This window comes from Diabrotica undecimpunctata, chromosome 7 (genome assembly GCF_040954645.1).
Source record: "Diabrotica undecimpunctata isolate CICGRU chromosome 7, icDiaUnde3, whole genome shotgun sequence".
Taxonomy (NCBI): Eukaryota; Metazoa; Arthropoda; class Insecta; order Coleoptera; family Chrysomelidae; genus Diabrotica; species Diabrotica undecimpunctata.
Window position 1 is genome coordinate 135,390,340 of NC_092809.1, and position 27,537 is coordinate 135,417,876.

At 34.0% G+C, this 27,537-nt stretch overlaps 1 protein-coding gene across 2 annotated transcripts in view; it reads right to left on the reverse strand.

Annotated features, from left to right (window-relative positions):
* Positions 1–3,042: 3,042 nt before the first annotated feature.
* Positions 3,043–27,537, reverse strand: part of Shab (potassium voltage-gated channel shaker cognate b) — a 408,461-nt gene continuing 383,966 nt past the window's right edge. For both annotated transcript variants that reach the window (XM_072538289.1, XM_072538290.1), the window contains exons 11-13: positions 24,373–24,541; positions 22,109–22,689; positions 3,043–17,373 (exon numbers count right to left, since the gene is read on the reverse strand). In XM_072538289.1, coding sequence (XP_072394390.1) covers positions 22,118–22,689; positions 24,373–24,541 — 741 coding nt within the window. In that variant the 3' untranslated portion in view covers positions 3,043–17,373; positions 22,109–22,117. The remainder of the gene's footprint in view (positions 17,374–22,108; positions 22,690–24,372; positions 24,542–27,537) is intronic.

Here is a 27,537-nt window from a genome sequence, read left to right on the forward strand (position 1 = left end):
AAAACCTAATATTTTAACCACTAATAAAGACATTTTTCTAATAATCTTTAAAATCACTTCCCTGAAAATGTAACCATATTTATAAGTAATTGTAGTCGTTAAGCTTATTAAATAGATACGTACCTATCTTTTTAAAATAAATTTGATTAACATTGGAAAATATAAATAAAAATTTGAATATAAATAAAGAATGGGTTATTTCGGCCGGCCCTGCATAGTCCCGTGAACTATTGGCAACATACGCCCGTAAGAAATGCACTGGCCTATCTGTTCAGTTGTGAATTCTTAACTTGAAACAGTCTTTAGGTAGTTTATGAAACCCCATGATTATAAAACCCCTAGAAATGCTTTCAGTTCTTCCTCAGTTAGGTCGAGATTATTATGATTTTGTTGTTGAGCATAGAGATTTGACTGTGTAATTATATTAGCTTTAATATCTTTGCTCATGAACAAAGAAAACACGTCGAATGGTGAATTTATATTGACCGGTTTTGCTGGGCCAAATGGTCTGGTAAACGGCGCATTCGAATATTTTTGTGCATCAGAAGCGTTCTTTCTCCATTTATATGTATCATCGCACTTTACTGTGTTCTCTTGGTTCTCTTCTATTTCGTCTTCGCCTGAGGAAGTATCGATGTCGTCAAAAATGCGATTTGTTCTTACCTGAGGGTGGAAAGCTATATCATCCATTGAGTCATCTGAATCAACATCAAGAAATTCAACCTTGTCATCATTAGACAATGAAGTAATAGTCGCGTTGGATGCAACCGACGTTCGGTTGGAAATAGGAAGATTATCTTCTGCATCAGAATCACCCTCAAAATCTGAATTTATGGCTTTTTATATGGAATACCATCTATGTAATCAAATAAATCATCCTGAGTCATATTTTGTAAATTTTCAAGTATATTGCGGTGTTCCATTTTACTGCAAAAGATACGTACATTGTTGTATACAAATACTTGAAAAATTTAATTACTTGATCTACCGCACAGCAATTTAATTCTTGGAAATATTATTCAAGTAAGTTAGATTTACGTAAAAAAAGAATATACTTAATTGTATAGATTTAAAATAAACAAGAGTGAAAATACATTTCAATAGAACAATTGTAAAATCAGCATGTGCTACTTTGAGGTTATGTTTAGTAAATCAAGATATATCATCTTAGCGCCAATAAAATCTGAATAGATAATAAAAGACCATAATACTGTGATGTGTTACCTTGAGTTTGATGTATAAATCTTTTGTAAATTATTTTTCTAACTTTTACAAACGGCAAAAACCTGTGATCACGTTCAACGGTAACTTACAGAGTATGATGGGTTGTGGTTGGCGAATCGACCACATTGCTGCCACGTTGCCGTATTTTGTTCTGTGGTGTTCATTTTGGGTACAATTCATTTACAAACACTGAATTTGCACTTCGGTTACTTTTCATGTCAATTACTAGCTCATAAGTATTAATAAGAGCAGTGGTCGAAATATCGACCACAGACCTATAAAGGGTTAAACTTAAAAGAATTATTCATCTTATATTTTATTTGCCTTTATTATATTTTTAATTACATAGCAAAATATAAAAAACAAAATTAATTTGTTATTATTATATCTAGCTAAATTTTTCGTTTTAAACTTTTTAATCTCAAATTAAGCTCATCTTCCGTAAAAGTTAATGGTAACAATAAGGTCGATAATTGCTTGTCATCCCCACACCTACGTCACAGCCGCGTGTTGCAGTGACAGACAAATTTGGGCGAGGGAACTATCCTATGTAGTCAACCGTTCTTGGTCCCAGACTTATTCACCCATTTCTTCCATGACTACTTATTTCCTACAAATGCAACATCAAGTTTGTTTTATGATCATTTTATTTTGTCTGACCTCTTCCATTAGCAGCTTGTTTCTAATACACTCTAATGTAACTTTAGTTTCACTTTAAAAATATATTTAAAGACAGCGAAGTGGTACAGAAAAATAGCGATTGAACTGATCTTTGATATTGCCTTGGTTAACGCCCATTTTCTTTATATATTCATAAATGACAAATCTATGTCTATCACCGATTTCAAAGAAAGCATCGAGGAAAGTGTCATGTTCCCAGATGAAGAGATCAATTTGCCGTGAATGTCAAAATCCGAAAAAAAGAGAGCTTCACTTACTGAAAAAAAAAGAAGGCATCGCGCATAAAGCTATTATGCATTGAGGCTTTTATAGAGGATGTTAGGAAAAAAAGTCATAGGATTTATTCCCAAAAATAAAGTTCCAAAAGTAACCACATATTGCGGTAATTGTAACGAAAATCCACATTACTGTTTAATCTCTTTGAATGAGTGCCATGAAAGTAAGTAGATTAATTCTTCTAATGTTTTTCTAATTTTATTTAATGTTTTACTGCTTTTGATGTTCGCAAGACTCTCATTAGTGATTTTGCTTTGTATTTTAACAAAATTGTAAACGTTGCAAATGTGTTAAAAATGGTTGTACAAGCTATAGAGGTAGGTCTACGACGCTCAAACAGGCTTAGGCAGGGACCGCTGGCTTGAGCGACAAATAAGTGCCCCACAAAAAATTTTTTGAATGCTTCCTTCACTTTTTAAGTCAAATCTTACTAATTTAGGGCCAATAAAAATGAAAATATTTTTTTAGCTGTAGGTCTCTTCACACACAATAAGTATAATATGTTATTGTTGAGAACTCCTGGTTTATTCCGTTTATTTTGAAAGATAGACAATAGAGAACGCCATCGCTCATTGCATAAAACTGGCAACGTCTTGGCGAAATTCCCATAAGGTTAACATTGCATATCTTACCCTGTACAGACTAGTCACTTTGAGACAAAGTATAGATACGCAGCGGCCCCTAGGGACCGCCATGGCGCTTAACGCGTTAACTGTTAGCTAAACATAGAGAAATACATATCTTCTCAAATTAATAAGAAACATCAAAACGTGTTCAAACGAGTTCAATAGGAAAGGAGAAAGGAAATGTTCTGATACCGGCAGTTTTAATTAAAAAATAACAGTTCATATTTATTTATTTTCAAGATATCTACAGATAGTAGATAAGATAAAAGTAGCTATACATAATAATTTTTAACAAAATTTTATCCAATGATTTGTTGATATATAACTAAAACATAACTTATTGCTGTAATCATTGACTTTTTTCATTTTAATTCCTATGTTTAAAAACACAACCTAAAAAATTCAACTTGTATCGTAAATGGGGAACTAAAACACAAAACTCTAGTTATTTTTTATAATATTTACTTAGAATTGGAATTGTTTTTAAACAATGTATCGTTATAGTTGTAGATAGTCATTAATTTTTTTGTATTTACTACCAATTTAACCTCAGACTATGACTTGCTTATATTAAAATAAAATTAGGCACATCAATTGTATAAGCGGCACGTGTAATAAGTAACTCAAAAGCTCCTCTCAATAAAATGAGAGACTAAAATTGTCGAATTGATCTAAATAACACTTATTTAGAACAATTTCACAAAATCGGATACTTAGGAGTAGGTACCTAGTGCTAAATGATAAATATGGGATCCAAATATAGAAATAAAAACACGAATAGAATAGTCTAGGAACATGTACAATAAATGGAAACAAATTATCTATAACCGAAAACTAAGCTTAGACATTCGAATTAAATTAGAGTTAATAAATGCTATGTTTGGCCAGTCCTGTATGTATTTGAAACCTGGACATTAAAATTAAATTCCATGAGACGACTAGAAGCCTTTGAAATGTGGCTTTATCTCAGAATGCTCAGAATATCATGGCGACACATTACGAATCGAACAGTAATACCAACATAAGTAATACGAAGATAAATACCATAAATAGAGAGTTAGAACTTATAACAACGATTAAGAAAATAAAGAGCTCGTACCTAGGTCACCTAATGAGAAATGACAAATATAACCTGTTACGATTATTAATTAAAGGGAATATAGATGGTAAAAGATGAGTAGGGAGAAGAGCCTGGTAATGGCTTCGCAATTACAGAACTTGGACGGACATAAATCTTCAACAATTACTAATAGTGGCGCAAAATAGAGAACATTTTGATGTAGTGATCGAAAACCTCCAGTAATAGAGTGCACCATAAAAATAAGAAATTGACTTAAATAGACGGGAATGAAACATAACAGCTATCAGGCAGCTTTCGATCTATATTATCTTCTTGTCATTTACTTTGTCTCTTTAGTCATTTCCATTGATTCAAGAACTGTTTGCTTGTAATTTAACAATTAGATGATATATTAGGTCTACCAGTATAAAAATGAAAAAATTATTTTGTAATCGTGATATTAGTATTCAGCTACGAACTAGAATGTTAAAATGGTATGTATTCAGTACTTTACTTTACGGTGTTGAGGTATGGACTCTTAAACAGAAGAATGTTAAAAATCTTGAAAGCTTTGACATGTGGTGCTACCGCCGTATACTAAAAATAAGTTGGGTGGATAAAATTACAAATGAAGAGGTAATACGCAGAATAAATAACGATCCAGAAGTTATACTGAATATAAAAAAGAGAAATCTTGAATACTTCGGCCACCTGATGAGAGGACAAAAGTACACATTCCTACAAAATATAATGCAAGGAAAAATCCAAGAACGCAGAAATCCAAGCCGTAGAAGAATGTCCTTAATGAGAAATTTAAGAGAGTGGTTTGGCTGTACCACTAACGAATTATTCAAAACAGCAGTAAATAAAATTAGAATCGCCCTAATGATATCCAATCTCCGATAGGAGAGGCACTCAAAGAAGAAGAAGAAGATATATTGACTTGTGTATATATGATCTTTATCTTTACTAAATAAAAAACAGCTCAGTAGTTGACGAAAAAATAAATAAAATAGTCAAAATAACGAAAACTGAAAAGAAAAAAGTACTGACATCGAGTACAGACAAAAAGAAATCCTGGATGCCCGATGAAATCCTGCAATTATTTTAGAAAAGACGACAGAGCTTCTTCTTCTTTTTATGTAGACATGACTGTGTTTTTCAATATGCCTCTACCAAGTTGTCGTTCCATCGTTTACGTAGTCTTCCTATTGGGGAACCGTCTCTTGCCGTCTTTACTAATCTATTTGTTGTCATTCGGCTTAAATGATCATTCCATTCTACTCTTCTATTTCTTACCCAGTCCTTGATCATCTCTACCTTGCATCTACGTCGTATATCTGTATTTCTAGCTCTGTCCCAATAGTGTTTTACTATTAATATTGCTAAATGTTTTTATCTCTGCTGTTTCTAACATCCTTCTTGTCCTCTCTGTGTCAGGTTGTATTTCTGTTGCGTATGCTATTATTGGTCTGATAACTGTTTTGTAAATTCTGCCTTTTATACGACAGAGCAAAATAGATAATAATATGCACAGATATAGGTCCATCAATAACCAAATTGGAAAAATCAATGAAGCAAGAGAACAGGAACGCAAAGATAAATGCAGAGACATCGAAATATCACAAACAAAACACGACACACTTGGTGTATATAAGAAAGTCAAGGAAATAACAGGAAAATCCAAGAAAAAATCAATAGATCAATAGATAAATCAAAAATGACCAAGAAGAAATATTGTAGATATCTAACAACTCAAATTACAATGGAAAATAGCATAAAATGATTGTTCTCAGATCCAGAGCAGACCAACAAATAACTAATAACATAACAATCATTTTAGAAGAAGTGGAATCAGAAATAATGTCGCTTAAAGATGAAAAAGCTTATGATCCAGATGAAGTTTAGTCAGAGATCATCAAACTCTTCGCAAATAAATAACTATTAACTTCAATGAGATATGTAACACTGACAAAATACCCAGAGAATGGTTAAGATCAGAATTTATAGTACTGCCAAAAAATCAAGGGGCTGAAAAGGGTACTAATTGCCGAACAATAAGTCTCACTTATTAAAACATCCGAAATTATACAATATCTGCCAACAATAAGTACGCAATTTGGTTTTATGCAAAGTCTGTAACTGTAATGTATATCTCTGCTTGATTGAATATCAAAAGGTATTTGATACAGTTTAACACAATAAAATGATGAAGGTCCTGCAAGGTAGTGGAATTGACAGCAAGGAACTACGTATAATCAGAAATTTATACTACAATCAGTTCCTGTTAAAGTGAACAACGAGAAAACAGGGGAAGTGAAAATTCTGCGAGGTGTTCAACAAGGATGTGTATTGCAACCTTTCATATTCAACATTTATTTAAAAGCAATTTTCCAAGAAGCCGTAGAATGCACGGAAGCACGAATACTATTAAATGACGAATCGGTAAATAATTATAAGACTAATAATGACATATGCATCAGAAACAAGACCCGGCACAGCCACAACGCAAAGGCTCCTGGAAACGGTAGAGATGAGAGTACGAAGAATTACAGGAAATACGCTGAGAAATCAAAAGAGAAGCGAACGAATGGGAAGAAAATGTACCATACAGAACATTAACGAGTGGTCACTAAACAAAACAAAAGAATAAATAATTATATAAGTAGATTGGAGGGCAACATACTGTTCAGTACCAAAATTGGATAAGCAGAATTATTTATAGAGGAAAACGAAGAAGAAGGCCTTTAATAATCGTTTAGAGTACTTTTATCTACACAACTTACATCGTTTAATCCTTCTTTCATTATTTTATATTTTTCTTGTGTTCTCTTACGTTATTATTTACTTCTTTAGAAAACGTCTCTTCAACCAGATATTTCAGCTTTCTTTAATTATGCAATCAACATCGTGTAAACTCTCTACTATAATTATTGGTTGTTCTTCCGCTGTCGTTGTACCTTTTCTTTCCATTGAATTTTTCTAGAAGCCTTTCAAAAAGATACATAACAATTTAAAAGCCAATGTAATGAAAGATTGGACAAAATTTGCAAACCATGGTCACTCATGATTTTGAAAACATTTGGCTATCTTTTAAAAATACCTTGATACTGATCTTGACTGACTGCGAGTCACAGCCTAAGGCCGACTCAACGGGACCAAAAAAAGTGTGTGTCTGCAGATACTTTTGACCAATTTTAAACCAAAAACTGCATAAGAAAGCCCTGGAATTAGTAATTCCATCAACAGAGAAAAAACTCAGTACTTTCTGCTTAATTACATATACAGGCAAGATATCGTCAAAAATAGCCGAACATATAAAAAGAAAGGAATAACGCCAGCTTTTAGAACAAACAACAACTTAAGCGAATATGTTAAGAACAACCAGAACCAAAGGAAAAAGCACTTACACAGTAGGGTATACAAACTCAAATGTGGTGACTGCCTAAAAACGTACATCGGTTAAACAGATAGAACTTGTAACAAACGAATGGTAGAACACAAAAGTGCTTTCAATAATAGAAAAACACATTCTACTTACGCACTTCACCTTCTAGATCATAATCATTCTTTTAATAACTAATTTCAAATTCTTCACATTTAAAACAAAGGCCTTAAGCTATCATTATTAGAATCTATGGAAATTAACAAATTAAAAAATACAGATATAATTCTAAATGACCAACTTGAGACAAACAGTTCTCCCCTTCTCAACTTATCTAGTTAAAGACTATAAAGAGTTGGACGCATAACAAAAATAGCTCACTTGAGAAAGGCACTCTGCCTAAACAGCTATGGTGATAATTAATTATAATAAAAATTTGTGGAATTTTTGAAAACAAAAGTTTTCAGTATTTTATTGCTTGATAAGGTTATATATGTTTGGAGGGCGTATTGTAAATCTTTTTAGGCCGATACGGATAAGATGCCTGCGGACACCCTGTATGTACCTGAATGGCAGGCCTCAACTTACCACTCTCCTTCAACAGGTACACATCACACTTCTCTCGCAGACACCAACAATACAGTATTTGAATCTGAACCTGACATAATTTTTTCCGAGGTTGAATTTGCCCTGAAAAGACTTAAGTTGAACAAAGTAGCAGGCTATAATTTCATTACTGCTGATGTCTTGAAAGATCTTCCTGTATGTGGAGTGAGAATATTATATCGATTGTGTAATGAAATATGGCACACATGCGTCTGGACTAAGGATTGGAGAAAGACCATAATCATACCTCTACATAAGGAATGTTTAATAAAAAATTGTAACAAATATAGACTCCTACTTCTAATATCATACGCCAGTAAGGTCTGCATCCTGCAACGTCGTCTTGACTTCATAAGTTGGCAAATAGCACCTAAGCAGGCTGGACTTAGAGAGGTACTAGAGAACAAATTCTTAATGTAAGAAACATCGTAAAAAAAAGAGGCAGGGAATACAAGATCCCGATATTTATATGCTTTGTTGACTATACAAAGGCCCTTGATAATGTTAGATGGGACAAACTGTGGAACATACTGACGACAATAAGTGCACCCAAACGCTTGACTCACCTTATTAGTAAACTGTATCAAGATAACCTGGAATATATTCGATAGGATAGATGTCCACCTAGGACGAATGCAGTTTGTAGAAGGGAGCAATGCATTTGGAGAAGTATGTGTTTTATTTCCCTTATTATTTAACCACTATTAAGAGTTCATAATGCGCAGAGTTTTGGATCTCTCAACATCTTTAGTACTGTGTACTCCAATTTTACAGTTTAAATGAATTTTAAAGTCCTTTGGTCATATCCATGGAACCGATCATAAACTGTAGCGATTGTTGGTCCAAGGACGGTATCAGATCAACGCCAACGTGGCAGATCTCGACAGCGATGAGCAGACATTACGAAGAAGAACAAACAGTATACTGAGGCAGTAAATGTATCAGATAACTGCGACCAGAGGAGAAATATCATTAACCAAACTATCCGAGCTGTTGAAGCTTATTGATGAACCACAGCACATTTGTTAAGATGTTAATGACTATAATGATGAGAAGGGTTCAACAACATTTTTCGTAGGGTTTTTTTAAATTGTCTTTTTAGTTTCTTTGAAGTACTATACAATACTCTCGTTCAACTAGGTTTTCCAATATTCTTTATTTTCATCACCAAAATTTTCTGATTATTTTCTGTTTGCTTTTTTGTACTCTTTCTTCTTTTTGTGTTAATTTTCTTTTCGTCAACCCAGCAACTTATTCGTGATCTGTTTTTACTTAGGACATATTCTCTTCTAAATGACAAACACAGATGACCCCAGACGTATAACTATAAATGGCAGTGAGATAGAACAAATCCAGGAATATATCTACCTAGGCCAAATCCTGAGACTTGACAAAGATAACCAAAGTGCGGAAATGACTAGAAGAGCAAGACTAGCATGGGCAGGATTTGGAAAACTTAGTTGGATACTTAAGAACCACAAAATACCCCAATACTTAAGGAGCAAAGTGTTCATCCAGTGCATCCTTCCTGTCATGACATATGGATGTCAAACCTGGACCCTAACCACGGCAAACATGAATAAACTAGCCACAACAGAAAGAGCAATGTTAGGTATACGACTGTCAGATAAAAAGAGGAACGACTGGGTAAGATCCAAAACAAAAGTCGAGGACATAGCAACAAAAATTGCCAAACTTAAATGGAGCTTCGCGGGCCACACTGCTAGACAAAAGACCAACGTCATAATACTACAATACAACATTGGAGACCTTACGAAAGTAAACGACCAAGAGGAAGACCACAGATGAGATGGGTTGATGACATTAAAAGAATAGCCGGAACAAATTGGAAATATGTTGCTCAGGATAGAGACCGATGGAAGAAGTTGGGAGAGACCTATGTCCAAACATGGACGACAGAAGGCTAAAAAGAAGAAGAAGATATTCTCTTTTAATTTAGTGTATATGAGTATTAGTACAATTTAAGAAATATTGTTGATAAACAATTTAACAAGCTGTGAACTTTTTTATTATTATTGTCATGCAAATGGTAACATGATTGCATTTTGCTCTTTCGTTTGAATTAAAAAAAAAGTAAAAATACTGGTTTAAATAAATAGTTTTAGTTATGGATATTTTCAGTGTCGTTATAAAAGCTATTAAAACTTGCGGTATATTCAGTCTTGTACAGCAAGCAAACAAAAATGGATTGTATAAAGATTGTCGCTGAAAAATTCATTTTTACAATATTGTAATATTTCTATAACTTTTATCTTTTTGTTATAAAGGTGCTTCTAAACAAGCAATATTTTTACTGCACTGTGGCTCCAATACTGGCAACAATGGCCCAGCCATTTCTGGCAATATTGAATGCAGCAAATGGCTCTTTTAATCTCTTTTTTCCTCATTATTGACGTACGATCTCAAGCATCTGAATTTTTTGTACACTTAATCACTTAAAATCTCAAATTTTCCAGCGACAACAGCCCATCCATCTTTTTTGCATTTCGATTTTCACATTTTACAACTCAACTCGCGAAAATATATTTCGTTAATAAAATCTATAATCCTGTCATTGGACCAATTATTAGTCATTTTATTTCTTCAAAATTTGCTAAATTGCCAAAACAAAGTAAATAACAAAAATATGTAGCTATTAATGGCTATATAGCCGACCGATAGATAGTAAAACGTATATTGCTATATTGCATAGTCTGGCCCTTTGTGTTGGCCATATTGCCAGCTACTGTGTTTCAACCACATTGCAGTAAAAATATTGCTCGTTTAGAGACACCTTAAGAATGTATTTTCTTTTAAGTTTTAATTCCCCATTATAAAAATTTCGATATAATCGATATAACAGTTACCTCCTTACTATACATGATTTATTTTATAACCATTGCAAAAATCACTATAAAATAAAGTCTAATTCCTCACGGCACCTATCACGTTTACTTTCGCAAAAAATAAACTCTTGCACAAACATTTTCTTTGTAGACTTGTGTAAGAAATCTACCAGAGTGGATGTGGTTTGATATTATATAGAAATATAAAATTTTCAGAGTTCTTAATGTTACAATTGTGTAAAAGCGTAAAAATAATAATTATATAGTGTAGTTTATTCAAGTATAAAAGTTAGACTTGAAAATAACATACAGGGACTTTCAATAGGGACTTCCAAATTTTGACAGCTGGTATCGGTCACAGTATTGAAGCTAATTGGCTGTAATTTATTCAGTCTGTTCTGAAAAAATCACTATGCGTGGATAAAGTCTGCAACATCACGTGTAAATTATAAAATTGTTTCAAAATTGGTTCTTTAAGCAATCAACCAATATCCTTACGTCGACAAAACCTAAGATCTGCTAAAAACATCGCCGCTGTCCGTAAGAGTGTGTCGAAGAATCTCAGCTTTTTCCAGACCACAACTTTGTGAATTTTGCCTTACGACTTGGGCTTGTTAGGGCTAACAGCTAATAAAATTTACCTAAGCCAAGAGCTGTATGTAAACGACCATAGACAATCACGTATGTTCGCTGAGTGGACTATGATTGGAAACTGGCCCCAATTTTCGTCAAAATCTTCAGCGATGAGGTCAATTTTGGATAAATTAGTCGGTTAAACACAGAATTGTTGAATTTGAGACGATACTGATGTAGATAAGATACAAGAGTATCCAATGCCTCCCAAAAACGTCAATGTTTGATGTGATTTGAGCGCTATAGGTAGATAAAAACTTATTTTTACCTGAGTTTGAATAATATGGACACCAACGAACTGTGGTTTCAACAGGACGGCACTTAGTGCCACGTTACATATTCTGCACAAATGATTTCAGAGCCTGGTCGTCTCACGTGCAGGGGATCTGAACTGGCCACTGAAATTGTGCGATTGGACCCCTTTAGACTTTTACTTATACTGTTTTCTTGAGACGCAGGTTTATCCAAATAAGACGTAAATCACAGCGCCCTCAAAGCCACATAATCTATGCCTTCGGTTAAATTCAGCCTAATTTATGAGCCAGAGTCATAGAAAATTGGATATTTCGACTGCGCGCCATCCAGCGAAGCCGCAGCGGACATTTGAACGATGCTATATTTCATACATAATGGCATCGAAAGGCCTGTTAAACGAATAAAAAATTTAATAAGTACAATAAGTTACAATAAGTAAAATATTGTTATTCTTCTTCTAGTTTATGTTTTGATAAACATAAAAGGTCGGATTTACCCTCCATTTCTGCTATCTGACCCACTGTTTCTTGGCCATTCTATTGTCCTTCATCGATTTAACGATGGGTCTCTTGCTATTCTTACACATTATGATTGCTGACAATCTTTCTATATGTTAATTTAATTTAATTTTCCTCTTGTTAATTTTCTGGTTTAAATTTTCTGTTGCACATCTTGTTCTAATTGCCTCAGTTATAATTCTGTCTTTCAAGATTTATTGTGTTATCTGTTTCAAGCCAAGATAAAGAAGGAGAGTTTTATAGTGAGGTTAGCTCCCTGCTTTGAGTAAAAAATTAATTGTTTAAGCAGTCTTGGACATGGACGGTAAGTAAATTATTATAAAAGTGATAATTGACTTAAAAGGAAATGTCAAGCGACATTCCTTTAGATTAATACTGCTGGCATTAATATTACTGATAGCCTTGGGGATCGATTTGGCTAAAATCTTCTCAGGAAGTCAATTGGTGTATTTGGGTTCCATTTTTGCTATCTTTATAGCGATATTCTCAAATTCTGAAACGGATTATAGAATATTATGAGTTTTTGGGTATATCTAAGGCTGCAGTTAGCAATATTTTTCTTTTTGGTCTTGATTTTGATACTTTTATTAGGCACAATAGAGTATAAGCTATTATCACGAAAACTTTGAACTGGAATTTTTCTGGTAAAGTTCACCACTAGCCTTTAAAACCGAAAATGAATAAGGTTTGCCAATGCCAACCATAATTATTGAAAAAAGACCTCCAGTCAAAGAGTTACCTGATTGAAACCAAAATACAACTAAAGGTTACCGGAAAAGTTTCAAGTTTTTGTCGACTGACTGTGTTAAAGAAAAGATGTGCCATAAAGTCTACTGCATACAGGCGAAAAGTACTATTGATAATTTTAAAAACCGTTTGTTAAATTTTGTAATGGATTAAAAATTTACAATATTAGATCAAATATTTACAATAAGCAAACGCTCTAAAAAATCTACGAACGTAATATCGAACTATATCTTTTTGTAGATTTCAAACAAGCGTATGACTATTAGTCAAAAAGACTAATAAGATTAGACTAAAACTATGTCTAAACAACATCAAAGCAAAAGTAAGAATCCAAAATCAACTGTCCGATGAATTTAATATCAACGAAGGTCTAACACACGGAGATGCGCTATCCACAACACTTTTTAAGCTTGCGTTGGAACAAGCTACCAATAAAACCCCTATAAGGTACAATATTTACAAAGATCAAACAAGTCATAGCTTATGCAGATGATAAAAACATAATTAGCTGGAAATTAAAACACTTAAAAAAATTTATATATATTTTATAGAAGCGTAGAAGAAAACGTACAAATGAAAGGCATTCATATATCTTTAAGCAAACCAAAATTTGAACGAGTAGACAATTTTAAATATTTAGGATCAATAACGAAAGGAGATAAAAATAGTGATGAGATAACGGCGAGAATTTCACTTGAAAACAAATGGTTCGACAGCTTACAGAATATTATAAAGTCAAAATTAGTATATATTAATTAAAATATAAAAATATACACAACAGTTATGAGACTCGTAGTAACGTATGCACCAGAAACATGGACTTTGACTAGTGAACAAGAGGAACAACTTCTTAGATAAGAAAGTAACATTTTCAGGAAAATATATGGACCTATACAGGAGAATGGGAAATGGCGTATAAGAATGAACCACGAAATAAATAGAATATTTAATAGATCGACTATCATAAAAGAAATACGAAGTAGACGACTGAGTTGGTTGGGACACGTAGAAAGGATGGATGATAAGAAAAATACAAAAGCAAAATTAAATGGGAAGAGATCGAGAGATGGGCCCAGAAAAAGATGAATTGATGGTATTAACCAGGATTTAAAAGAATTAGGAATATGAGAATGGGAAAAATACGCAAAAAAACATGGTCAACTGCTGTGGCGCACACAGGGGGGGGGGGTTTGGGGGTTAAAACCCCCCCACAGGGCATATAAAGTAAAAAATATAAAATAGTAGGAAAATATAACTTGTCTTTCACACACAATACAAAAAATCCAAAACGCTAATTGAATAATTAACTTACCACTTCAATATGTAGAATACAATAATTATTGTATAAATACACAATAATTAATAATATTTTTCATTATATTTGGATATAGATCCTAATATTAGGCTTTTGACCAAAGTAGACAGAACGAATCTGTTGCGACTAACATGCGCCTACAGGATTTTATCTGCGGCGGACTTGTGGACTATCACGGGTTGTTTTCCTCTGCATGTGTTAGCAGTAGAAAAGAAACATCTCTATGAGAGAAGAGAGCATTTGACAACAGCTATAAAAAAAAAGAATAAAGAGAAAGATCAATGGAAAGATGGCAAGAAGAGGAAGATGTTGCCCAGTGGACCAAGATGCTGATCCCGAGCCTAAGGGACTGGGTAGATTGTCTGTTTTAGGGTGTATCTTTATAGGTTCAGAAAAACAGATACAGATAAATTCCTATACTGCGAATATTCCGATACTGTTACTCACACAGTGCTGTAGTGTAATAGATGTAATAGATGTACAGTGAAGAGAAACAGAATGTATAAAGAAATAGGTATGAACCCTGTGACTGTAAGAGAGATGATCGTGAAGATGACGGGAAGTATGGAGGGATGGAATAGTGTTCACTGAAGAGAAGATTGTTGGCAGCTGAAATTAATTATTTGAGAAGAAGTGCTAGAACATCAAGGCACGAAAGAAAGACCAACGAATCTATAAGAAATAACATGAATGCTACAGAAACGGTCGTTGACAGAATAGAAAGAAGAGGTTCAAAATGGTTTGGACACCTATTGAGAATACCTCGACGAACGTTGGCCTCAAAAACTTCACAAATGGAAGCCCCCTGGAAGAAAAAAAAAGGTAGACCTCGACTACACCATGGAATGAAGGAATTAGAAGAGCGATGGAATCGAGAGGTTTGGAGGAGGAGCATGAATTGAACCGGGAGGATTGGAGGAGAAGAATGGGAATAGGCGATAGCCGTCTCCAAAGTGTATCGTATTTAAAAATTGGATTAATGTCAAACGTCAATAAACTTATTTTAAACTTCAATTGTCGCTTATTCCCATTAAAATAGTAATTACTTTAAAATGCCACAAGAAAATAGCTTCACAACAATAGATAAGATCTATTGGTCTGAAAGATAAGAGAAAGGAGTGTTTCAAAAATGTCATCAGCAAAACAGCGGCCACCCTACTTTCGGAGTACGGTACGTGCGACAGTCAACTGCGCACAAGTAAGAGAGGGTGGTTTTAGTTGGTAGGCAGGATAATAGATACCTGAATCTTTGGCACTGCTATCTTTAGTAGTTTAGATTAAACTAAAACCCAAATTTTAGGGACTCAAAATGGAGGTAGCATAAAAAAATTTCAAAACCCCCCCCTCAGACAAATTCTGGGTGCGCCACTGGTCAACTGTAGTTAAGGAAACAATATATATATGACACTGAAATGATCTTAAAGAAGACAAACTAGGAACTAACGCTTTTAGATAGAAAACGCTGGACTTTTTGAGCAGTTATTCGTGTGGCTGGCCTCCACACCATGTAAAACTTTAGAGCCTAGAAACCCCAACGGACGACCATGAGTCTCCATGGGCTTTCAATGGTCACAGATGATGATGATAAAGCTAAAGCGCTATGACCTCCTTCTAGAGCTATACAGCTCAGTGCTCCTCTGCTATCCTCTTCCAATCCTCATAGTCTTGGGTCTGATACTGCCACCCTCTGATTTCTGATACCATCTATAGGTGGTTTGTAGGTACATATGTTTTGCAACTAAATTTCGTTTCATCTATCCATGCATTTCATGGCCTTCTTTGAGCCTACCGGGTCAATGGCCATTTTGTTCAAGAACTTCTGATTTCAGACACAACATTGTGCGTATACTCCCTTATACCTTCTCTCTGACTGCTTCTTAAATTCTTCTTAGGATCTTACTTAATTTTTCTTTTTAAGGTAATTTCATATTGGCTGGTTATAATCGATGTTTAACAGCCGTAGAAAATATACAGGTATGTACCATTGTTCATATAGCTAGCCACATATGATATATAAGGTTAATTTATAGTGCGCAGTAGATATGCTGAGTAAATATATTGATACTAAGTGAAATCGGCTTTAATGTCTTTATAAAAAGCCGCTTATTATATTTAAACAACTTTGGTATCCCGGGCGATTATCGATCCAACAAAGACGAGTCTTCATTGTTTTATAAAAAGTACCATCCCTGGCAAAATTTAAAACTGCACACCACAGGGACAGAAGCCTTAATGTAATTTCACGCTTGGATCTGCTCATCAACCTCAAACTTACTGGAATTTCAGTAAAGTAATACACGAGTGTACTTTTATTATTAATTATTAATATTTAAAGGGTGCTACATTATTAAAGATTTACTGTTAGTTGTTGCCAGTTTTTGCAGTATGCTGTGCTCATGAAAAAGACGAAAAGACTTTCTTTGAAAAGGCAACTAAAGAATACAAAAAAAAAATCAAAGATTGGTTCTGTTCAGTAACAGAACATTGCCAATATCGCCAATAATGATTGCCAACGTCATGGGAGCGGATAAGGCACATAAAGAAGAAGAATGATCTTTTGGGTTGGTTTTAATTTTAATGCTAACTAATATCTGGTAAATGAATTAAGTTATATTATTTTTATCATCATATATATTAGCTTGACTCTGCGTTTTGAGTATGAAACTTCCAATTTTTTCTACAAATTTCTAATCTGCGCTTGATTACTGAAGAAAGCATTATAAAAGTTCCGAAATAATACCATAAAAGATTTGTTGTGTTCTATTTTCGTCCTACTAGATAGTACTTACACTTTCAAATAACTTTATTACGCTTTTTGATGCGATTTTGATATAAGATGGATCACAGATGTTTTTTTCATAATTACATAATAGTATTTGTAATTTAGAATAAATAGAATGAAAAAACCACTCTAGTAAATATCTCGTGCAAGTCCATTTTTTTATATTTTGTATTTAAAAATTCGTTCATAATGTGTGTAGGTAGCTTTAGAATATAACATTGTTGCAAAAACTAACTAATGACAATATTTTTAACGAACGCTCAAAAACATTTTTAAAAAATAACAAAGCACTTAAATGCACCAATTGTCTTAAATTTCGAAAAATTTTACACTTTGTTGCAGTATCTTTTTATAGGTAAAATGTGTAGTTGACTGAATGCGTGATATTCTACGTGACTGTTGAAAGATGATCCAAGTTTCTGAAACAAAAGTAAAATAAAAACTTATTAATATAAACATAATATTATATTTGGTAATATAAGTAGTAGTAGTAGTAGTAGTAGTAGTGGTAGTAGTATCGACCATCTACATGCGCTTAAAATCTTAATTGAGAAAACCAATGAATACAACCTTCCGCTGTACTTAGCATTCTTAGATTATGAAAAGGCTTTCGACAGCATTGAACACTGGGAGGTGGAAGAAGCTCTGGTCAATAGTAGCATAGATTCAAGATACCGACAATTGATACATGATATTTACCAAAACGCAACCATGACCGTAATTCTGGACGACAAATTAATAACGGATAATATAAAAGTTAAACGAGGAGTCCGAAAAGGCGATATAATTTCACCTAAACTGTTTACCTTGACCCTCGAAGATATATTAAAATCAACAGATTGGGAAAACAGAGGAATATGTATTAACGGAAAGTACCTAAATCACCTTAGATATGCTGATGATATACTCCTGATCTCCTCGGAACGACAAGAACTAGAATTAATGCTGAATGAACTTCATGAAAAATCACTGCAAAAAGGCCTAAAAATTAACTTCAACAAAACAAAAGTAATGACAAACACGGAAGACCAAGAGGCAATAAAAATACAAACAGAAAAAATAGAACAGGTAAATGAGTATATCTATCTAGGACAAGCAATCAGAGCTAACAGAGAAAATCAAACAGCCGAAATATCGAGACGAGTAAGAATGGGATGGGCAGCGTTCGGCAAACTTTCTTACGTTCTAAAGAATCAAACAATCCCTCTATACTTACGAAGCAAGGTATATAACTCCTGTATAATACCGGTGCTCACCTACGGAGCACAGACATGGACATTTACACAGGCCAATTTGGATAGGATAAGGAAGGCACAAAGAGCGATGGAGAGACAAATGATGGGTATATCACTTAAAGATAGAAAACGTAACCAGTGGATCAGAACCAGAACAAAGACAGTAGACGCGATAGAACAAGCAGCAAAACTGAAATGGAAATGGGCTGGACACAATGAACGTCTCCAAGACGGACGATGGAACAATGCCATCGGAAAGTGACGTCCATACAATGCAAAGAGATCAAGAGGCAGACCACAGATGAGGTGGAAAGATGACATCAGGAAACAAGGAGGTCCCACATGGCAGAGAACAGCTCAAGATAGGGAAAGATGGAGAGAACTGGGGGAGACCTACATCCAACAATGGAAGGATAGAGAATAGGTTCATAAAAAAAAATTATATTTCGTGTAATATATGCAGGTTTGGCAAGCTCGTAAGTTTTATACCATATAGAAAAAGTCCCTTGACAAAAAAGAATGCTCTAGATGTCATCGAAATAGCCCGAAATGTCGAAAAGGTCCGGAACGTCAGAAAATGTATATAAACAAGAAATTGACAGTTCAACCAGTAGTATCTAGTAATTGAGTTTTTGAATAGTTCTGCCATTCAGTTAATAAGGTAGAAACAGTACCGTGTGTACAGCCCGCCAAACATAACTGAAAGTGTGAAAATAACCACGCACATAATGCGCATTCGTCTATCTATTTTAGTTAATATCTACCGTTTGTGAAGACACAACTCAGTACAGCTACAGCCTCTAAAAATTTGTTGTACGAACCGCAAAGGAGAGGCAATCCAAATTTCCAAATCTGTATACAGTGAACGGCTAAATTATGAAATATTATCATTATTTCGAGAACCGTCGAGTTTTGAGGAAAATTCCGAAACAGGTCGATTTTTGTTATAAAATATCATCGAGTTAGAATCTATGGAGAGGGCATCACGTGACTAAAAACGACCTCACTTCGGCCATATCGTTAAGATTGTTTTGACACTTTTGACAGATCGTATATGTTTGTTTACGTTTGTTGTTTTTCGAATATTTTTAGTTTTATAATACTTTTATAGAAACTAATAATATCTATTGTGATAGTGCATAATAATGGTTTCTTGTTCTCAACGTAGTTGCAGTAGCAGAAGCAATGTTAATTAAAAATCTTCAGGAATAACGTTCTACAGGTTAGTATACACATATGTAAACAAAGTAATGGCCCGTACTTCAGAGAATAAATTAATAGTATTTGACTGTATTAATTTATCTTTATGTATAATATATCGTGTTTTTAGTGTTTACCGCGTGATAAATAAATCATAGTTTATTAAAAATGTATTGCACTTTTTTAGATTATGATTAAATCTTCTGAATAACTAGTCATATTTTTATAGTAGTTTTAATATTATTGAGTCCGGCCATGATCCCACCTCCATATTGGTATCATCGTTAGCCACGCCTACCTACGCCGTTTTTAATACACACGTTAATATGCTCATAGCTTCTCCATAGATTCTAACTCGATGTAAAATACCCATCTTATAACGTACATGGAGTAGGGATGACGTCACCGGTGTAGGTGTAGTGACGTAATCGTTAATTTGTTTAAATAGAAATCGGTATAATGCGACACCTCATTTAAACGAGAATTTAATTCTCTGTTTAACGACATTACCTTTTTAACTAAAATATTTTTTTAAGGGTACAAAAACAATTTTTTTAAAATTTAAATTAAAACTAAATTACATCTAACGATTTAATTCATAATGTACTTTAAAGTAACCAAATTATGCATAACAAATATTTTAAATTAAATGTTCCAAATGCCATCCATCGGTTCCTGCCATGACTTTCTGAAGTAAATACTTAAAAAAGCAAAAATAAGTAAAAATAATAATGGACACAAAAAGTTATCTCATAAACACTGCAACTTTTTGTCAAATGTTAATTCAAGCAAGTGATAGTGGCATAGTTACTGTAATATTTTATTGATGTAAATGTGTTGATTTGGTGAATTGTCATCAGTTGTCAATTGTAATTTTTACTTTTGAATACTAAATTATGGCTCACCTAAAAAGAGATAAAATGGCGGAGATAAAAAAGAACGCAGAACGAAGTATGCAATTTATTCAACGCAAAATATCCAGACAGACCCATCAGCCGATCAACAGTAAGTAAATTAGTCCGAAAATTTGGAGAAACTGGGCACGTTAAACATATTCCAAACGCTGGGCATCCTAAAATTGAAGACAATATAAAACTTGATATTTTATTAAATGTACATGACAATACTCACAGTAGTTCAACACAAATGGGTAAATATGCTGAAGTTTCCCAACGATCGGTATTACGTATTTTAAAAAAAGAAAAATACCATCCCTACAAAATTCAACTACATCAGGAATTAAACGACGACGATCCCGATCGCCGGCTTCAATTTTCTGAAATTATGCACGATTCATGTATCCGCAATCCACATTTCATCAATCAGATTCTTTTTTCCGATGAAGCCACATTTTTTATACATGGTACCGTGAATCGTCAAAATTGCAGATATTGGAGTCAAGAAAACCCACATTGGATAACTGAGTCACACACGCAATATCTTCAGAAGGTAAATGTATGGGCAGGGATCATTAATGACAGAATCATTGACCATTTTTTCTTTGAAGAAAATCTAACAGGAGAACGTGATTTAACTTTTTTGAGAAATCAACTTATACCTGTCCTTGCTAACATGTATCCAAATGCCAATAATCCAAATTTACCTAGTGAAAATATCTGGTTTCAACAAGATGGAGCCCTTTCGCATTACGCACGTGAAGTACGTCAATTTTTAAATCATTGCTTTCCTAGGAGGTGGATCGGAAGACGAGGTTTTATAGAGTGGCCAGCAAGGTCGCCAGATCTAACACCTCTAGACTTTTTCCTGTGGGGTTACATAAAATCAAAAGTTTATGTTAATAGACTCCAAAACTTACAGGACTTGAAAGATAGAATCAGACATGAAATGAGTCTAATTACTCGAGACGTCATCCGCAATGTACTTGATGAATGTGTCCGTATGATGAGGTGTCGCAAAAGAGGAAAAAAGGGCTTCAAAAACGTGCTTGCACGATTTCGATATTGGGCATCTTCGACGTTATATAATTGATTTTTGGATAACACAAAAACAAGTGCCAAATGAGAGACGCGTACACAGAACATTTACAGAGGAGTACAACTACTTAGGTTCCATAGAAAGCCTACGAAAGGTTATTAGAAAGATGGGATTTCGTTGGCCAAATACCAGAACTAATAGAAAATTATTGATGGAAAAGCCCGATATTCAACACCTGAGACTGAATTTTTTACGTACTATGAACGGATGAAACATACGTCCATTCTTGTCATACAAACCAAAAGAGCTGGTCTGATAGTTCAAACGAGGGCCTACAAAAACCAGTGTCTAAAGGACAGATGCTGTTGATAGTGAATGCTGGAGATAAAAGTGATTTTATCAAAAACGCTTACCTACACTACAAATCTACTATAAAAACAGGAGATCATTATGATTCAATGAAGTACGACAAGTACAAAAAGTGACTTCACTCCTAATTATTGTGATCCACACATATTGATACAGTTCTAACAACTCTGTAATTATTTTAATGATTTCGCATATGTACACGAACCTTAATTGTACATACAGGAACAGTCATATTTTTAGTCAACTTTGTCCGCCGATTGTTAAAAATAAGAAAAATGAGACATCACCTCCGAATGTTAGTGTAAATAGTTGTAAAGATGTGCTCCCCTTGCCATTTAATACATGCACTATTATATGGAAACTATGCATGAAAAGAGACACCATGAGAACGCGCGAATTTTCAATGTAAACCTACCTCTAACTGCTACGAGGACGGATTATGTCCCTTAGATATGGAATTGTTTGTTTGTCTCGGCGAGGAAGGTGTCATCGTAGTACAGAAAAGTAACCTGGTCTCTTCGGTCGGCGAATTATCTAGGGGAGGAGGTGGTGGACAGATATACAGGGGCACTTCACTGACATTATCACCACAAACTTTTAATTTATTTGAATCCATCATCGGCATATCGTTACACGACTGTTTTTCTTTTAAAATATCGTCTAGTAGAAATAGTTGCGATTTAAGTAACCGCGTCCTTTCCAGTTCTTGCTGATACGTTGACAGGTTTTTCGACGTCGACTTTTGACTGGATGTTCTTCGGGATGCGGGAGGTGATGATAGTCTTTTGTTCGGACTGTAGTCGCTGCCAAAACCCACGTCTGATCCTGACATGTTATCAGAGATGAGTCGTTCGCTTTCTGGATCGGCATTTCTGTTACTGCTACTGTCTGATTTCTTCAAAATCGATTTTGAACGACGATGTAGCTCTAGTTGCGGGCTCGTTCGGCTGTCAATGGAGTCTACCGAGAGCGACGATTTGCTTCCGCTATTCTTTCCTAAAAATAAGTAAATATATTAGATATTTATTGCTGTAGAATTACATTACATCGTAAGTACATACGTCCAAAGAAATCCTTTCAGTCATATGTAACAATAGATATACTAAATCTACACTAACTTTCTAGTTTTGTGTTAATAAGATATTTACAGTAAATCCTTATATCAAATTTAAAAAGGAAATTCACAGTATATACCATGGTTGGCTATATATACCATAGTTTTAAAAAACTTACTATAAAATGAAAACTTCTTGGGTAAAATGGAATAAAATTTATTAAAAATTTTAAAAATTATCCAAAATGGATTTATAAGTTTCAGAACATTTTTAATCCTATCGGATCATCATCAGTGAAAACCCTAGAAAGAAGATTTACCACTTAAAAAATAAAACAGTAAAATGTTTGACTGTTAAATTGAAAATATGGTTAATACTTACATCTATAAAGTAATTAGAACTAGTCCATAATGAGGTCAGATGACCCTTAAATTACATAATTAAAGTAGTAATAAATTTTTTAAGGAAACGCCCAAATTCCCGGCTCGAACAAGGAGTTGATCCAGTGAGTGGCAACAACCAACTATTGATAGAAAAAAGTAAAAATTACTTGTACGTGACAAGACCTTCAATATAAGCAGTATGTAGTTTTTAGAATGTGATCAGATAATAGATGCAAATTTAGGGTGTTATTTAGAATCAAATTTATATTCAAATCAAAGTTAAATTATTGTTTTAAATGATATTGAATTATATGTATATTAGTGTTAACTTAATAAACATAAAGTGCAGTAACAACGAGAAGAAAGCAACGGTGAATAAAAGAAGAAATACTAAAACTCTGAATGAGAATACAAGAGAATTCACGCAATAATCAGGCAACCCAATTTAATAGTAAAGAATATAATGGAATTGAACACTACGATAAGAAACACGATACACTTCATCTGCACAAAAAATTAAAAAAGATCGCCGGAATTAAACAGAAATAACTATCCCAAAGTTAAGAAGACAAAAACGGACACAGAATATTAGATATCAATGAACGGTTAAAAGAATGAACACATTCCATTTTTAAGTTATTTGAAGATAAAAGAGTAGAACACTATATACCGATTGCTATAACAGGTCCATCTATAACATCAAGTGAGGTTACATGGGCAACACAAATGACAAAAAATGGAAATGTTCTTGGCCTCCATGAAGTAGGTAAGTGCTGAAATACTAAAGGTTTTGTGAGAAAATAGAATTAAAGCACTGTGCTTTCTCTTTAACAAAATTTATGACAATGGAATATTGCCAACTGATTGGCTTAAGTTGACATTTGACACAATACCAAAGAAACATCGTGCAAAGACATGCAGTAATTATCGGACAAGTCTGATGAGTCACGTTTTCACGCAAGATCTTCCTGCGAGTAATACATAGCAGGATATACACACAATATTAGAGGAGAGAATTATCAATAGTCAATTCGGATTTAGGAGTGGCTTGGGTAGGCAAGAAGAGAAGCCTTGTTCAGTATCCAAGTTCTGATCCAGAGATGCAGAGATATAAATCAAAACGTATATATCTGTGCAATTCTTTACCTGTATTTTGTAATGAATACCCTATTTGTAGAAAAATTTCTTTTTAAATCGTTATCTATTTTTTGACTTACGATAAAAAAACAGTTGTGATTTACCTGATTTAGTTAAATTTTGAAGGCCAAACAAATGTTGATTAATAATGCGAGTCGCTGAAGCTAAACCTCTAGAAGACATGAAAGACGGCCTCTTCTTCTTTTCTAAACTTTCTTGAGATTCATTATCCAAATAGTCTCCCCGCTCTCCAAACCGTGTGCGCGGACGACCCTAAAAATAAAACCAGTCAAGTGTTATTAGTACTGGTACTGTGTCACAGTATATACAATATACAGGGTGTCCCGGAAAATAGTGCGTTCCTTAAAGGTATGGGCTGAGTGTAGCATTTAAAACAAAAAAGTCTTATAACATTTTTTTATAAAGTCAACCGTTTTCAAAAAAAAAAATATATTTATATTAAATTTAATCCATTTGATTAGTGTCCACAGAAAAGCAAATACATCCGGCAACGTTGCGCTCAAAAAAATATAGGCAGAATGCGATAGTTTAATTTATTTGGATACAGAAAAGGTACATTATTTGTAAACAGTTGTAATTACCCGTAGCTCAAGAATAAATAGTATTGTCATGTTTTCGATTCGCGAGTATCACGATATGTTAATTACGTACGGTGAAGCCCACTGTGACAGTAATAGGGCTGTTAGACTTTATGTTGAACGCTATCCCGAACGACGACATCCTAATGCCCGAAGTTTTGTGAACGTGTCCCAAAGATTATTAGAGACGGGCTGTGTGATACCTAAAAAAACTAGCGGTAGAACACGAAGTAACCGTAGACTAAATGCAGAAGATGTGATTTTGGATATAGTCAGTAATAATCCAAGAGTAAGTACTCGATCTGTGGCTAGAATGGTTGGCATTTCAAAAAACATTGTTCACAAGACATTTATGGAACAACTGTTACATCCTTACCATTACCAACGAGTGCAAGATTTACACCAAGGCGATTTACCTCGACGATTAAGATTTTGTAGATGGTTTCAAAACAAAATCGCCAGAGAACCCGAATTTCCGTGCAAAGTGTTGTGTGCAGATGAAGCTTGTTTTACCAGAAATGGTGTGTTTAATTTTCACATTTCTCACGTGTGGAGTGATGAAAACCCGTATGCTATACGTAGGACAAATTTTCAAAAACAATTTAGTATAAATTTATGTGCTGGGATTATTGATAATCGTCTGATTGGACTGTACGAACTTCCCAGAAGATTGAATGGAGAATCCTAATTAAATTTTTTGCAGCGTGTTCTACCGATACTTCTTGAAAACGTTCCGTTACAAATACGCTCTGAAATGTGGTTTCTTCATGACGGGGCTCCAGTACATTTTACGAGACATATTAAAGATTTCCTCGACATCACTTTTTCTCGTCGTTGGATCGGTAGAAATGGACACGTTCTGTGGCCACCCAGAAAACCAGAATGCAATGTTATGGACTTTTATTTTTGGGGACATCTAAAACCATTAGTATACGACAACCAGGATGAAATAAAAACAGAAGCTCAATTGCGACAACGAATTTTTGATGCTGCTGAAATAATCAGACATAATTTACATACTTATAATATTAAGAATAATTGGATTCATCGAATAAATGCGTGTATCTGTGCAAATGGTGGCCATTTCGAACATTTATTGTAATAATAATTTTCCATGTAAGTAAAAACAGTATTCAAACTTTAATTATTAAATATTTAATAAAAACAAATACATGCTTTTTCTCTATCACTGTTATCAGTATCAATACATATTATGCCTAACGATCTATGATTCATGATAGCTGATTTACAGTAATTAACGAAGAATAACAAGGAACGCAACGTTGCCGGCTGTATTTCCTTTTCTGCGAACAATAATCAAATGGATTAAAATTAATAACTTTTTTTTAAACGGTTAACTTCATAAAAAAATGTTATAAGATTTTTTTATTTAAATGTATATCTCTTTGTTTATCAATGGGCTCTAGTTTATCTCCATTATTAGCCGATATATTTATGGAAGATTTTGAAACAAATATTATTTCTAAACAAAATTTAAAACCCTCAGTATGGTGGAGATATGTAGATGATGTATTCTCAATATGGCCTCATGGATCAGAGTTGTTGGACACATTCCTAAATGATATAAACGATAAAGAAGAGACAATAACATTTACCATGGAAAAGGAATATAATAACACATTACCTTTTCTGGATGTTTTAATCTCTAAGAACGATACTGGATACGAAACTCAAGATTTTTTTGTTTTAAATGCTGCAATCTGCACATATCGTTAAGGAACGCACTATTTTTCGGGACACCCTCTATATATATATATATATATATATATATATATATATATATATATATATATATATATATATATATATATATATATAAATCTTCTACCAAAAGCTGTTATCGCTTTGTTGAATTAAATGGCCAAATATATGACCTAGGAGGACAAATTCGTTAGACTTCCCGTGCTCGAATCGATATCAATAAAGTGTTATGAATCATTTCGGCCTATCCCAGCCTCATCAGACACTTGGGCTGATACAAATTCAAACTCGGAAAGTCCAACGAATGTCGCCTAAAACTTCACCACCGCAGTGGTTAGCGTACAGAGGCGCCACCTGCTTTGGCGGTCATGAACGAAAACGATATAATAATATCGTTTCCTGTCCTGTGGGCTATGCGAAATGTGTAAAAGATTAAATTTTCTAACAAAAGCTGCTATCGCTTTGTTGAATTAAATGGCCAAATATATGGCCTAGGAGGACAAATGATTCATAACACTTTATTGATACCAATTCGAGCACGGGAAGTCTAACGAATTTGTCCCCCTAGGCTATATATTTGGCCGTTTAATTTAACAAAGTGATAGCAGCTTTTGCTAGAAGGTTTAATCTTTTACACATTTCGCATATCAGCGTATTCTAGTCTAAGTTGCAGTTTCATTTGGAATTTTAAACTACTACGTTAGCGAAATGCGAGTCGACCGCCAATCCCACTTGGCTATATGACCGACAAAGTCTGTATTTTAATTTCTCAAATTTTCAATAATATCAGGGCAGATATCGTACTATCTTAATGTCAGTCGCCTGATTTCATAACCTCTGCAACATATTTAAATGTTTATTTTAACCTTTTCTTTGCGATGCTCTAATCTCATCTTTGCGATGCTCCACAACGAACCTTTCATCACTAAAGTGTTAAATCTAGCCCAG